Source organism: Lathyrus oleraceus, chromosome 7 (genome assembly GCF_024323335.1).
Source record: "Lathyrus oleraceus cultivar Zhongwan6 chromosome 7, CAAS_Psat_ZW6_1.0, whole genome shotgun sequence".
NCBI classification, from domain to species: Eukaryota; Viridiplantae; Streptophyta; class Magnoliopsida; order Fabales; family Fabaceae; genus Lathyrus; species Lathyrus oleraceus.
Genome location: NC_066585.1, coordinates 6,230,704 through 6,245,599, shown reverse-complemented (window position 1 = coordinate 6,245,599; position 14,896 = coordinate 6,230,704). Strand labels below are relative to the sequence as shown.

Below are 14,896 nucleotides of genomic sequence, written 5' to 3'. Positions count from 1 at the left end.
TTTTATTAATATGAGCTGAAAAAGCTAAAAGCTTTTTTTTTTGTTACCAACAGACTCTTAGTAGGCTTTTTTATAAGCATTTTCAAATGAGTTTCACATAATGGGGAATTTTATTTAAAAATTGGGGGACGTGCCTCAATTACTCTAATAATAACTGAACATGTTTCACTCAAAAAAACTCAAGCACATTGAATTTCCGGCTATATTAGTTCCTCGTCAAAGAAATAGGAAGATAAATCCAACTGAACAAAATTCCATCAGGTTTACTCAGTAATAATATAGTAAAAAATCATTTATCAAACATCATATAAAACCTGCCCTAGTCAACTACGACTAGAAAAATCGTTCGATTAATAAAACATGTTCGATCAATCGGGTGGATCGATTCATAACAATCCATTTCAATTATATATCACATGCAGTATGATGGTTGGAAGCCGCCAACAGTATAATACTGAAGCAACCAGGCCTTGTACATGGGCACCAGCTGCAACAACTAACTCTTCATTGAGTACTGCCCCAAGATAAAGCAAAAGAAATTCCAAAATGAAATGGATATATGGCAAATTTAATGCTGTCAAATATGCCCCAATGCTGCCACTCCATTTGTCTCTGCAAGAATGTTCATCCTATCCATGATTAGTCAGTTCATTTGAAAAAACAAAGGCAAGAACCAAATAGCAAGGGCAGGACAACAATGCAAATGGATGTTTTTTTTACCTCAGTCAAAAATTTTACACTCACATAGCAGTGATTTTTCCCACAGCAACAGTTTTTCCTGCAGGAAAAGAGCACGTCATACAGTTTGGACATGTTTAAGTATCATAAACACGTTTTGGAAGTAGAACAATCTGTCTTAATCCTTACCTTCAGTACGAAGAGTGAACCTCCCTAGTTGTGGAAAATCAGAGAACTTCTCAACGCATATCAAGTTACTAACCTGCAAGCATGTCACCAAAACAAGATGAAAATAAACTCTTCCAAATAAAGTAAAATGTTAGACAAACCTGAATGGCACTTGCTAAAGAGTCAAAAATAAAGGGTATTTAATGAAAAATAAAACTTTTTAAGACTAACATATTAAGTACCATACTATTCATTAAATAATGTTTATCTTCTGATTTCTTAGCAAATAACATTTCCTTGGGCACTAATTAACAAGGCCCGGATGAAAAACAAAAAAAATCAATCGAGCATCAGCAATGAATGCGTCTCTCTCTCTCTCTAAGACTTCGAAATTGTTCTGCACATTCAATAACAGCCTTATCATAGCCCTGGTAAGTCCATCTACAGTAATGTAATAAAAAGAGCAGCCTGGTAATAAATGTTACACTATGCACGGGTTCAAAGAAAGGGCCAAACCAGTGAGTTCATGGAAGACAGACTCATGACAGAGGAAGGTGATGACTTCAATCATGGATCAATAGTTGGTCTTCTTTCTCACAGTTTGTGTATGCCAGATTGATGAAACCTAGGTTGCAATCTTCTGGTTGAAAGCTCGTGGGAATGGCTAGATTCCGGTAGAAAAGGTGACACTGTCCCTTCAATGCATGTTCGAACTGTTTCCAATTTAAGAAGATTGTGTCATCTAATTTCTCCAAGATGACAAAGGAGAAGGTGATTGGCACATACTGCGCCAGAAAAGAGTGTGGCGGTGGTCGGCTCACAATAGTCAGCAACGAAGAAGGATCCACAAGCAAAGGAGATAGGTCAGAAGCCATGGGTGAACCTAAGCATTGGCTTTAATATCATACTAAAGAGTGTAAAAAAGAAAACAAAAAATTGTTAAGAGCCCCACATTGGATAGTAATATAAGCCTAAATAGTCCTTATAATATGTTATAAAGACTGGGCAACACTTGGCCTACAAGCTAGCATTTAGGGTTGAATTAGACCCAAACTAAAATTCTAAGATGGAAAGATAGTCTATCCTAGATCCATTGGGCCACCAGCAGATGTCAAGTTTTGCATAATTCATGCTCCAGATCAGTCCTGGCTGCAAGAGCCTCGCATATTAGATAGTGTATGACCTAAATAGAGGTTTTAAGTGGGGAGCAACCTTCACCCCATGAGCTAGCTCTTCGGTGGATCCCAAACCCAAATACGAAGAGGAATTATTTCATTAAATCAATATTAGACATACAACATGTTTATGCAGGCCACAAATATTCTTAAGTGACAGAACAATACTAACTAACAACTGATTCCGCTACAGAATATAACAGCTATCTGACTAACAGTTATGCTAATGTGACTGACATTATTATCATCAGTAACTGAAGTTAGGATTTAAGACTGCAGTAGCAGTATTCTGGGGCATAGCCGATGAGCATAGCAGGTGTTTATACTCCTTTAAGAGGCTAACTGCGATACTTAACAACTGCCCTCTGGATTACATGATAACAATTCCAGCAATTGCTTTTTATTTATATTGTGTTGTAAATATTAGATTGTAAATAGTAATTATTTCTATTAGTAATGAGGCCCATTAGTCAAAGCTCATTAGGTTTTATATTCTCTCTTATTTAAAGCATGTAGATGTAACATGTAAGAATCACTTTTTAATATATCAGTAAAATATTCTACAACATGGTATCAAGAGCTCCCGATTTTGAGGGATTCGCTTCCGCCTAAACCCTAGCCGCCTTGTAGCGGAGTCTTTTTTTTTTTTACTGCAGTTTGCAGTTTTTTGTTGTTTTTGGGTGTTTAGGTCATTGTTGTTTTGTGTTGTAGCACATCGTGCTTCTTGTTTTTGTTCACTCATCTTTGAAACCCTAACCCATCCTGTTTCTTGGTTTGTTTTCTCTCGATTGTCCTTTCAATGGCTGAGATTATTAACGATCATCCACCTCCACCTCCACCAGCCCCATTTAATGCTAAGGATTTTGTCGTTCAAAAAGGTTATATGCTTGACTCCATGAGTAAGCCTTCTGGTTCTGGGTCTCTAGCAGTTACTGGTAAGAGTTTGTGTTCCCGATCTCTTACTGTTTGTGGTAATATTCCTAAGAATGCGTGGATTCTTGACTCTGGTGCTTCTAATCATATGACATTTGATTCCACATTATTATGCTCTTATACCACACCTTCGAGTATTCCTTATATCACTGTTGCTGATGACTCTCATGCTTGTGTTGTTGGCACTGGAAATATTGACTTGCAACCTCCATTCCAGTTGCAATCTGTGCTTCATGTTCCCACACTTTCCCACAATTTAATTTCCATCCATAAGCTTACCCGTGATCTGAATTGTAAAGTAATTTTTTCTATGTCCCATTGTGTTTTTCAGGACCTTACCACGGGGCAGACGATTGGAATTGCTAAGGAAAAGGAAGGGTTATACTACTTTTCTGATGACCATCCAAAGGTAGTGTCCTCCTGTTTCCAGTCTCAGTCTTTCTCTTCAGCCTCACAAATTTGGCTTCAGCACAAGCGTCTCGGTCATCCTCCATTTTATATAATTAAGTCTATGTTTCCGTCGTTGTTCTTACACCATTCTGTTGAGTCTTTTAAGTGTGATGTTTGTCAGTTGGCAAAACACAATCGTGTATCTTTTCCGTCCAGTTTTAATAAAAGTGATGAACCTATTGATTTGATTCATTATGATGTTTGGGGACCTGCCCCTACCTCTAATATTTTTGGTGCAAAATGGTTTGTCTCATTTATTGATGATTGTACTCGGGTAACTTGGATTTTCTTGATGAATACTAAATCCGAAGTACCACAAATATTTATCCAATTTTATAATATGGTACAAACGCAATTTGGGAAAGGCATAAAAAGAATTCGTTCTGACAATGGTAAAGAATATGTCAATCATACCTTTTCCAACTTCACTAGTAAACACGGCATTCTCCATGAATTCACATGTGTTGACACCCCACAACAAAACGGTGTCGCAGAAAGAAAAAATCGTCATTTACTTGAAGTTGCTAGATCTCTCCTTTTTCAAATGTTTGTTCCTACCTTTTATTGGGGTGAGGCAATTCTTACTGCTGCCTATCTGATTAACCGGGTCCCATCTCGAGTGTTAGGTAATAAAAGTCTTGCCCAATTTATGCTTTCACGTTTTCCATTTGTTCCTATCTTACACACTCTTGAGTCTCGCATTTTTGGTTGTGTTGCTTTTGTTCATGTTCACAAACAATATCGCAACAAAGTGGATCCCCGTGCTGTCAGATGTATCTTTCTGGGTTATGCACCCAACAAAAGAGGGTACAAATGTTATCATCCTCCGAGTCGAAAATTCTTTGTCTCCAAAGATGTCACCTTTCATGAAAATGTGTCATATTTCACTCGTTCTCAGTCTCAGGGGGAGAACATAAGTGACTTAGAGTCAGAGTCTGAGTCCGAGTTTCTGATCCTTGGTCCTAGCCTCCCTAGAACACCTATCAGTGTTCCCTCTCTTGAACCCGAGTTGTCACCTAATTTGAGTTTGAGTCCTAGTTCAACACCTGAATCTGAGCCAGTAAGTGTTCCTGGTCCTTCAAGGCCTTCTGTTTTACAGGAATCAGCACCTCCAGCACCAACTCTAGTGTATCAGAGAAGAAGTAAACCTGTCCTTCTCCAGAAACAAATTCAATCGCCTGAACCGGAGGTAAGTACTGAAAATGATTCCTCTAGTGATGATTGTGCCATTTCTGATACTTGTGACACTAATCCAGTTGATTTACCCATTGCTTTGAGGAAGGATAAAAGATCTTGTCCCTCCCTATATCGACACCTTATCTCTCAATATGTCTCCACTAAACATCTTTCCACACAATATCAAAGTTTTATTGCAGCTGTTGATTCTGTGAAAATCCCATCATCTGTTGAAGAAGCATTGCAAAATAGAAATTGGGTCCAAGCTATGGATGAGGAAATGAGAGCACTTGAAAAAAATGGTACTTGGGAGATTATTGAAAGGAAAAGAGACAAAAGTCCAGTTGGATGCAGATGGATCTATACTGTAAAGTACAAATCTGATGGTACACTTGATCGGTACAAAGCAAGACTAGTGGCAAAAGGTTATACTCAGACGTACGGTATTGATTATGAGGAGACATTTGCCCCAGTGGCAAAGATGAATACTGTTCGAATTTTACTATCTCTTGCTGCTTCATGTGGATGGGAATTGCAACAGTTTGATGTTAAAAATGCGTTCTTGCATGGAGACTTAGAGGAAGAAGTGTATATGGAGATTCCACCAGGTGTTGGCATAACAAATGGAGCCAACAAGGTGTGTAAATTGAAGAAAGCCTTATATGGACTAAAGCAGTCCCCTCGGGCATCCCCTCGGGCATGGTTTGGAAGATTCACAAAGGCAATGATGTGTTTGGGCTATAAGCAAAGTCAAGGAGACCACACTTTATTTTTTAAACATTCACAAGGAGGAAAACTGACTGTACTTCTTGTTTATGTTGATGATATTATTATTACAGGAGATGATTTGATTGAAAGACATTTCCTCAAAGAGAAATTATCAACAGAGTTTGAGATGAAAGACCTTGGGCAACTCAAGTATTTCTTGGGAATTGAGGTAGCCTACTCAAAGCAAGGCATCTTTATTTCTCAAAGGAAGTATGTGCTTGATCTTTTGCAGGAAACTGGCAAACTTGGATGCAAACCTGCAAGTGTTCCCATTGAACAAAATCACAGGATAAGCTTTGAGGAGGAAAGTGAGAAAGTTAACAAGGGTCAATATCAGAGATTAGTGGGAAAATTGATTTACTTGGCACACACTAGACCAGATTTGGCATATGCAGTCAGTGTGGTAAGCCAATTCATGCATGATCCGAGGGTGAGACATTTGCAGGCTGTAGACCGCGTTCTACAATATCTTAAAGCAACTCCAAAGAAAGGACTTTTGTTTAAAAGAGGTGGAAATCTAACTATGGAGACTTACACTGATGCGGATTATGTCGGATCAGTGAGTGACAGAAGATCTACGTCAGGCTATTGTACTTTTCTATGTGGTGGTAACCTTGTAGCTTGGAAGAGTAAGAAGCAAAGTGTAGTTGCTCGATCAAGCGCCGAGGCAGAATTTAGAGCTATGGCACTAGGAATTTGTGAGCTATTGTGGATGAAACAAATTCTAGAAGACTTGAAGATACAATGTGAAGGTCCTATGAAATTGTTTTGTGACAATAAATCGGCTATTAGTATTGCTCATAATCCTGTTTAGCATGACAGGACTAAACACATTGAGATTGACCGACATTTTATCAAAGAGAAGTTGGATAGTGGATTGATAACTACATCTTACGTTTCTTCCGGGCATCAGCTGGCAGATGTGTTAACAAAAGGCTTACCAACCGAAAGATTCAGGCAACTTACTTGTAAGCTGGGAATGATAGATATTCATTCACCAGCTTGAGGGGGAGTGTTGTAAATATTAGATTGTAAATAGTAATTATTTCTATTAGTAATGAGGCCCATTAGTCAAAGCCCATTAGGTTTTCTATTCTCTCTTATTTAAAACATGTAGATGTAACATGTAAGAATCACTTTTTAATATATCAGTAAAATATTCTACAACATATTGTATTGTCCACCAATTTCAAGTCAATAAAAGATTGTCAACCAATAAAAAAATATGTAAATTAGCTTCCACGCTTGTGATGTAAAAAAAATGCACCTGAACACGGCATAATACAACAGCGCCGTTCTTTACAAAGAGAACTTTCTTTTTCATAGGCTTCCTTGTCTTTGGGTCAATTTGTTGCAATAGTTCAACAATCTCACATTCCTCAACTACAGAGTGGACATGCAGAACAGCCTTGTATCCAGCAGTAAAAATAGCCTGCAAATTTTATGTAAAGATGTTAATTTACTACTTCTAACTTCCAATATGCTGAAAAGAGAGGATACACACATTGTCCAATAATTCAAGTATTGCCAACTGAGCAACAAACTCGGTAACTGCTGGTATTGGATTTGCTGCAAAAGGGAGTAAACAAAAACTGCATAAGAAACCACCATATAACAAATGGATCTCGACATAAATGAAATAGATCGCAATATATAATGGACTATAACTAGAAGCACATTTATCATGGGAAAAGATCTGTCACCATCAGGAACCGTAACAATCAAGACAAATTTTTAAACCTACTACAGTTTTAGGATGAATTTCAAATCCAAACGAAAACAATACAATTTGCAACTTCTTGGAATGGGAACTGCGAGGTCTAGTATATTAGTTAGGCAAAATCTCATGGCATGGCTAAACTTTTCATATAAGAACAGGAAGAAATGAAATACTACCAAAATAAACTAGTTTTTAAACAATGCATCAAAATGGTTTGTTAATACTGATTTCTAAAATATGTTATCAATAAACCCTAAACCCTAGTAATATCTTCTAAAATGTACTGTTTCCGTGAATCCTGTGACGCTTCTTTCAAGTCCGGCAACATTAAATAAACGGGAGAAAAGAAATCCTTACCAACACTACAAAGGACGAACCCAGATGATATGTCTTCTTCTTCAACACCAGATACTCGAACCCGTAAATTTTCACCAGGTCCGGCACGTTTAACCCGATTTTCATCAATATATACAGCAATAACTTTAACTTGATCCTACAAAATAATGTGCAGTTGTTGCCAAGTTCATTAAAGAAGAAAAGGCGGAAGAAAGAACGGAAAGACAAAGCTCACAACACCCTATAAACACTACCTTATTTGGCATGATGAAAAGGGAATCTCCCTCACGGATAGTCCCAGATTCAACTTTGCCCATAGTAACAGTTCCCATGTCTTTGAACTTGTCAATTATAGGCATCCTGCAAATGTCAGAAGTTCAATCTATGCAAAACAAAAAATGTTGAGCTTTAAAAATAAAGAATTACCGGACCTCTAGGAAGGAAAAGATAGCAATAAAAGGTTTAGAAATGCAATATACCTGAAAGGATTTTTGGGATCTCCCATAGGAACGTCGATACTATCAAGGGCTTCAAATAAGCAAGGCCCGTCCCACCATGGACAACTGCTTTTATCCATTCTAGTTTTTAAGTTTAAACCCATGAGCCCCGATATTGGTAAAAACGAGACATCTGTTAAATAAAAAAATAATACTAAAATAACTCCATTTGCATAATCTATTAAACTGGTAAAGACATGCACAAAATATGAAATTATTGGTAGGAAATGATTTTCAAAAGGAGACACTCTGACCATTTTATATTTTTTTTCAAATCCCACACAATAACTTGCAGAGCAGGACAATAATAGTCTTTGCTCGAACTAAATAACCTCAAATCTCAATCCTAATTTTCCTAAAAGTAAACAAAGCCAGAGTTATTAATCCCAGAGTTATTAATTCAAGATAGCAGAGCAGAGAGGCCTACTCCAAAAATGGGATGGCGGAATAATTATATTAATAATTATATGAGAAATTATATAAAAACAGTGGTAAGGGTAAAAGGACTAATTATTATCATTATTATTTCTATTATTGTTATTTATTCTTTTTCAAAAAACCCATATTATATTTTTAACAACAATATGGGATGTATGTGGTATACAGCTATCATCACGTTGGGTTTTGAAAAGTGACTTTTGACTTTTCAACCCTTTTTTGTCTCAATTGTTTATTACGGATTTATTGATTGAATATTTATCTATTGATTAAATATTTATGCTTCCATAATCTGCCTCCACCATTTCATCTCTTTCTATCCTTCGGCTGTGTCTCTTCATTCTTCTCTGTTCTTCTCCGCCGCTGCTGCTCAGAACTCAGAGCGTTTTCGCACCCAAAAAACTCAAAAAACCCCAAAACAGGTCAAAATCCGCTTGGGCCGGGAACCACCCACGACCCGCTATCCAACATGTAGCGGCCGTTATTTGAAACTGCGACGCGCAGCACTCCTCTGTAGCGGAGGGTTGCCGGGCCGGGACAACTTCCCAGGATAGCGCCGCTCCAGGCCGCTATTAATAACACTGAACAAAGCTTCTATTCATTCCCGTTAATATCGTGGCTTCATTCATCCCTTGAGAACTCAATACCCACATCTCAGTGCACTAAGAAACTACAAACCTTTCAACCATCTTCAACATATCAGTGCACAAAGAAACTACAAACCTTTCAACCATCTTCAACATATCTCAAGCTCCAGAGCATCCAGCAAGTTACAACATTCCCCACCACGCTAGACGAGAATAGGAAATTCTTAAGAGTGAACTATGGTAGGCCGTTTGTCACTCGAGTCATGTTCATAAATCATAACTATATAGTGTGTTCCCAATGTTAAAGCAACATAACCCGCCCACTATTTATAATGCATTCACACCAGCATCCAGAAAAAGAAGAATCAAATAAACAAGCAAAATAAAGTTCCCACATTCTAGAGCAAATAAAAGGCAGAAGATACCTTTCTTTACATTGTATCCAGATTGCCTTAGAAATGGAATCATCTTTGACTCGATTTCATCATACCTAATGGAACACCACCAGTAAGATATCTCATTACAATTATATATATATATATATATATATATATATATATATGAGAGAGAGAGAGAGAGAGAGAGAGAGAGAACCTTTCTTTTGACCAGTTTACTGTAGGATCGTCCATTTTATTGACAACCACGAGCAGCTTAGTCACACCCAATGTTTTTGCAAGCTGGACATGTTCACGAGTTTGTCCACCTCTCTCATATCCAGTTTCAAACTCTCCCTTCCGAGCAGAAATTACCTGATTGATGAGCATAGAACATGGAAAGGAAAAGATAAACATATCATCAAATGTTTGTGAAGAAACATATGCTGAAGAACAAGAAACAGAATCACTGTCACGTATCAACTTACCAACACTCCAATGTCAGCTTGAGATGCACCACTGATCATATTAGGAACATAGCTCTTGTGGCCCTGCATAAACAATGTAATTTAATGTTAAATGTTTACTACAGAAGCATAAAATGATACTACTTTCAATTAAAGATATGGTGACAATCAAGTCAAGGGAAGACATTTAGTCAGAAAGTTTGCTGAATAATCAATCAAAAATGGGAAACTATTATTACTCTACCAGAACATGCAAGACCGAGACACGGAAAACTGGTCTGAAGAGAATCAAGCAAAATACATATACTCACGGGTGCATCCAAAATGGTGAACCTTGTTGTCTCTGTCTCAAAGTGTGCTCTTCCAACTTCAACTGTCTTCCCCTGTAATTATCACAACTTTACTCTTACTATGAGTCCTAACCAAATTCATATGATTAACAAGCAAAAGTGGGAGATCTACATTAAAATGGATAAACCAATTAAATGTTATCAGCAAATTTACTTATACCTTTGCTCTTTCCTCCTCATTTGTGTCCATAATATAAGCCATGTACCTGGCATATAAATTTAAATCATTAAGCAAAGCAGAAAACAAATGATGAGGCAGCAAAGCAGCATTGGGATCGTACAACAATTTCAATAGAGAAACAAAGTAAATGAGCTAACCAGCTTTCTCTACTTTTGTCCTTAGCTTCTTTCTCGTATTTTTGGATAGTTCGATCATCAACCTGACCACTAAGGAAAAGTATCTGGCCTCCAGTTGTAGACTTGCCAGCGTCTAGAGCAAGATGAACAAGAAAAAATCACCACTAGAACAAAATTATTCTGAATGAACACGGGAACGTATAGACAATGCAAGAAAGGTCGCTTTAAAACGTGTTAAAGACTCATATTACTTAAACAGCGAATGAAATGTAGACTAATCCCGAGATAAATGTATAGCCGTGTGAAAAAAGAAAGTAACAGGAAGTGAGTTCTTATATTAGACAAATGGGAGATTGGAGACTAACTACTTACAACTTACACCAGAAATATCTTGAATTCTTGATAAATATAGACAATGCAAGAAAGGTAGCTTTTAAAATCTGTTATCCATACTACTTAAACAGCGAATGAAATGTAGATTAATCCCGAGATAAATGTATTGTCGTGTGAAAAAAGAAAGTAACAGGAACTGAGTTCTTGTATTAGATAAATGGGACATGGGAGACTAGCTACTTACAACTTACACCAGAAATAAGCTCTAGCTTCTTGAAAACAAAAACAAACAGGAATGAAAAAAAAAGAACAATTTTAGATTAGGACTCAATCCCTACCACCATCACCTTACCACCCCAATATCTCTTATTTACGCAATTCTCTCCCTGCTGTTCCTCTCTCCCCCTGCCCTCTTCTAAGCAATTTATTTCCAAACTGAATTCACACCTCCCTGACTTGTCTCCCCAGCTGCCACATGTCTAGGCATTTACAATAAATCCTACATGCATATTCTCTTCCACCTCACCTCTCTTACTAGCACAAGTCTTTTATTTTCCCTAACATGTTTACTGATATGTGCATAGCTATTCAAAACAAGTTTAGTCTGCGTTATTGGCTTAGTTTATTTCCAAACCATCATAGAAAAACTGATTATCCTCCCAAATTAATCAAACTAAACAAGTTACTAGACATATACAGATTACATGTCAATCACCACATGGATAACAAGTGAGGAGTGAAACCCTATCATCCAGGTCAAGAATACATTCATTTCTTCTGTCTTGAAAATAAAAATTCCAGAGGGAAGTAACCAGTAAACAAAAGCAACAAGGGTAACCCCTCTAGTAGCCCATGAACAACATCTAAAATTCATTTGATATGCAGTTGAATCAATGGACATTCAATCCTATGATGCAAAGATGATATACATGAAAACCCATAATCTTGATCGATTGAACAGTGATAAAAGCTGAATAAAAGACAAAAAGGAACCCTTGTAGTAACCTATATATACTGGTAAAGCAACCATGTGGGATTCATCAACTTACCAACATGGCCAATAAACACAACATTCAAGTGCCTTTTCTCCATCTGCTCAACTTCTTCATCTTGAACTGAAGGAATTTCCTTATCTTTTGCTACAAATCAAAGTCATGGAGTGAGGACATGAAAATACATTGATATCTTAATTGGCATTGAGTTGTCTAATTTCGAAACAGCAATCTAAATGTACAACACATATGTCAGACATACTAGAAAGCTAAATTATCAATACCTTTGGGCTCGGCCTCAACAGCCTGAATTTCATTATCATTTGCTACAAATACAAGTCATGGAGTGAGGACATGAAAATAGACATTGATATCTTAATTGGCATTGAGTTGTCTAATTTTAAAACAGCAACGTACGTAAATGTACAACGCATATGTTATGACATACTAGAAAACTAAATTTTCAATACCTTTTGGCTCGGCCTCAACCGCCTGAGTCTGAACCTCCTGCTTTGGATCTGAAACAGACAAATTGAAATTCTTCATATGATGCTCTCAATCTCCCTCATTAAGTTATACTATTAGAGGAGTAAACAAATAACATAGGCAGCAAACAACCAATAAAACAATCAACAATGAACACATAAAGAACTAACGCATTATTCATTGCTAGAAGAAACAACTGAGCTTGCATATATGAACTTAATAATAATAGGAATACTGACAAAGCAAACAGACCCTACACAACTGAGCTTGTCATAGATTGGATGAGACATATTTGGGGACAGTCTGTATTTCGGCTCATTCAGAGAAGATGACCCAATAGAGTGAAATTACTATTCCCATAAGTTCAGGAATACAAAAAGAGACTTGAAGAAAAGGGAGAGAAAAGAGGAACGCATATGTTTCCCACTTCTAGAATCTCTCTTAAGAGTCCCTTTTTTCAACCATTAACATTAAAGTTCTACATCAAAACGATCTTTCTGAACAATTGAGAAATAAAAAGTGATTGTGTTGGGGGGAATGAAAGTTGCTACTGCACAAAACATTTACCCATGCATGTAAGAAGCAGAAAAAGGTTGATATCAAAAGAAATTGGTAATGACATTATGAGGATACTTTAAACGACATCCAAAATAAGAAGAAAAAAAAAGAATAGAGAATAAAGAATAATGAAGCATAATGATGCCACGACAAATTTGATACTTATGAGATTTACTTTCCCGTAAAATATAAACATGATAACGGAAGGCACAGAAAAACACAAAACCAACCACTTCCGGACAACAAACCTTCATCCATCTTATCTAAATTATCAACATCTGGCTTCTCATCTTCTGGATTTACAACCCCATTTATGTCTTCTGCTTTATCATAATCAAGATTGGATAGAAAAATTAAAAAATCATACACATCCATAGATAATAAGTAAATAAATAAATAAACAAAAATGCAAAAAAAAAAATAGCACTTAGTCTGTGGATTACCTGCTGAGTCAAGCTGTAAAGACCGAATGTCCTCTTCGATATCTACCATTCAAACAAAACAAACATAAAACATTACCCCCAACTCCCCCTATTTCCTTAAAACCTCAAAGAGAAAGCTTTTGATTCAATCAAAGAAACTCAATAAAATCATTTCAATTTTTTTATTTTTATGGAAAATAGTGAAATCAAAAGGAACTATAAATTGTATACTTTTAAGCAACAAAAAAAACTATTAATAATAAAGACCATCACCATACCCCAAAAAAAATCAGAAAAATAATTATAATTATAAAATCAAGCCATAGCCCCAATAAAACCAGCACCACCATAACATGCAAAACTCAACTTACTGTTACAACTTACAATAAGGTTATAAAATTGAACTACAAGTTGAGTAATTCAACACACAATTACTAGAAATCAAGCAGAAATGAAAGAAAAAACAAGAAAAACGAAGAAATATTGATTGTTAAGCGATTGATGAAGCTTAGATGAAAAAATTAGTAAGAAAAATTGGAAACGTGCAGATCTAACCTACATACGAGAGATTAAGATGAAACAGCAACGGAATGGGGGGAAAATGGGAAGAAAAAAATGAAGTTAAATTGAGAAGATGATGATAAATTCGCGTTTAGAGAACGTACCCATGGTAATGGAAAAAGGAATAATGAGATTCTGGAGAGGTAGTAGTGCAGTGCGAGGGTTTCGTCGAGCACCTTGTTAAGAGGCGTGAGGTTTGTGTGTGCCAAATTATTTTTTTTATGAGAGTGAATTTATATTTGTCAAAAAAGATCGACATCATAAATTACAACTTAGAGTTATTTAATATTTTTAAGAGATAACTAATTACTAAGTGTCTTAAATTAATTTTGAATTCTTTTTTAACCCTCAATTAAAATAATATTATTGTTTGATTTCGTAATATTACTTTCGTTAATATTATTAGTCTTTTCTGTTAGTTTAGTTTAGAAAACGTTAGTATTTGTCAACGTGACATGTCAACTATGTAATGACTCAACAAAAGGATAAATAAATTATTAATTGAGGGTTTCAATTATATCAAAGGTCTTCATCTTTTCATAAAAGTGTTTATGCATTGTTGATATTTAATGTGTTTGTGTGTTTTCTGGCTTTCTTAATCACATCATTTTTCTTGTCTGCGTTTTCAAAAAGGGTTTCATCGTTTTATCTTCATTTCATCTTATCTTTGTTTCTAGGATTTTAATCTTCTTTAAATGTCAAAGCTGTCAAGCACTGCTTCTATTGGAACAGTTGGGTCGGTTATTCGTAGAAACAGAAGGAGGAAGCGTTATTGCCAAGATGAATGTGTCCTTCGTACTGTGAATGATATGAATAGTGTGAATTTTGGAGAGAGAAAATTAGGATTGTAGAAATTACAGAAATCATGTGAATAAGAGTTGTAATTTCTTCAAATGGTTAGATGACGACATCGTTGATGAAAGGGATTTGAAAATTCAAAGGCAAAAGAAGAAAATCTATAAATTGAAGAATGAGATCGTCCATACTAGAAGATGGTTGAAAGTGTCCATTGTGGTTGGAATATTGAGCTTAGTGTTTAATGTTGTTTTGTAACAATGTATTTTTAGGTTGGGTTTTGTTTGTCTATTGAGCTTAGTGTTGAGATGTATCTGTCATGAAATGTATTTGTC

At 36.2% G+C, this 14,896-nt stretch overlaps 1 protein-coding gene across 3 annotated transcripts; it reads right to left on the bottom strand.

Annotated features, from left to right (window-relative positions):
- Nucleotides 1–243: 243 nt before the first annotated feature.
- Nucleotides 244–14,034, bottom strand: LOC127107684 (uncharacterized). 3 transcript variants are annotated; one of them, XM_051044997.1, is made up of 20 exons: nucleotides 13,871–14,034; nucleotides 13,227–13,268; nucleotides 13,032–13,103; nucleotides 12,210–12,257; nucleotides 12,024–12,065; nucleotides 11,797–11,886; nucleotides 10,436–10,547; nucleotides 10,278–10,323; nucleotides 10,079–10,150; nucleotides 9,789–9,851; nucleotides 9,521–9,675; nucleotides 9,352–9,416; nucleotides 7,884–8,034; nucleotides 7,659–7,764; nucleotides 7,426–7,561; nucleotides 6,853–6,917; nucleotides 6,616–6,780; nucleotides 868–940; nucleotides 721–778; nucleotides 244–612 (listed from the first exon to the last, which is right to left on the bottom strand). In XM_051044997.1, exons 1-19 carry the CDS (start codon nucleotides 13,872–13,874, stop codon nucleotides 741–743), a joined length of 1,545 nt encoding a protein of 514 aa, XP_050900954.1. In that variant the 5' UTR covers nucleotides 13,875–14,034; the 3' UTR covers nucleotides 244–612; nucleotides 721–740. The 3 variants fall into 3 exon arrangements, with proteins under 3 accessions (XP_050900954.1, XP_050900955.1, XP_050900956.1); XM_051044998.1 differs by lacking the exon at nucleotides 12,024–12,065; XM_051044999.1 differs by lacking the exon at nucleotides 13,032–13,103 and having other exon boundaries at nucleotides 13,871–14,023.
- Between the last annotated feature and the right edge of the window lie 862 nt (nucleotides 14,035–14,896).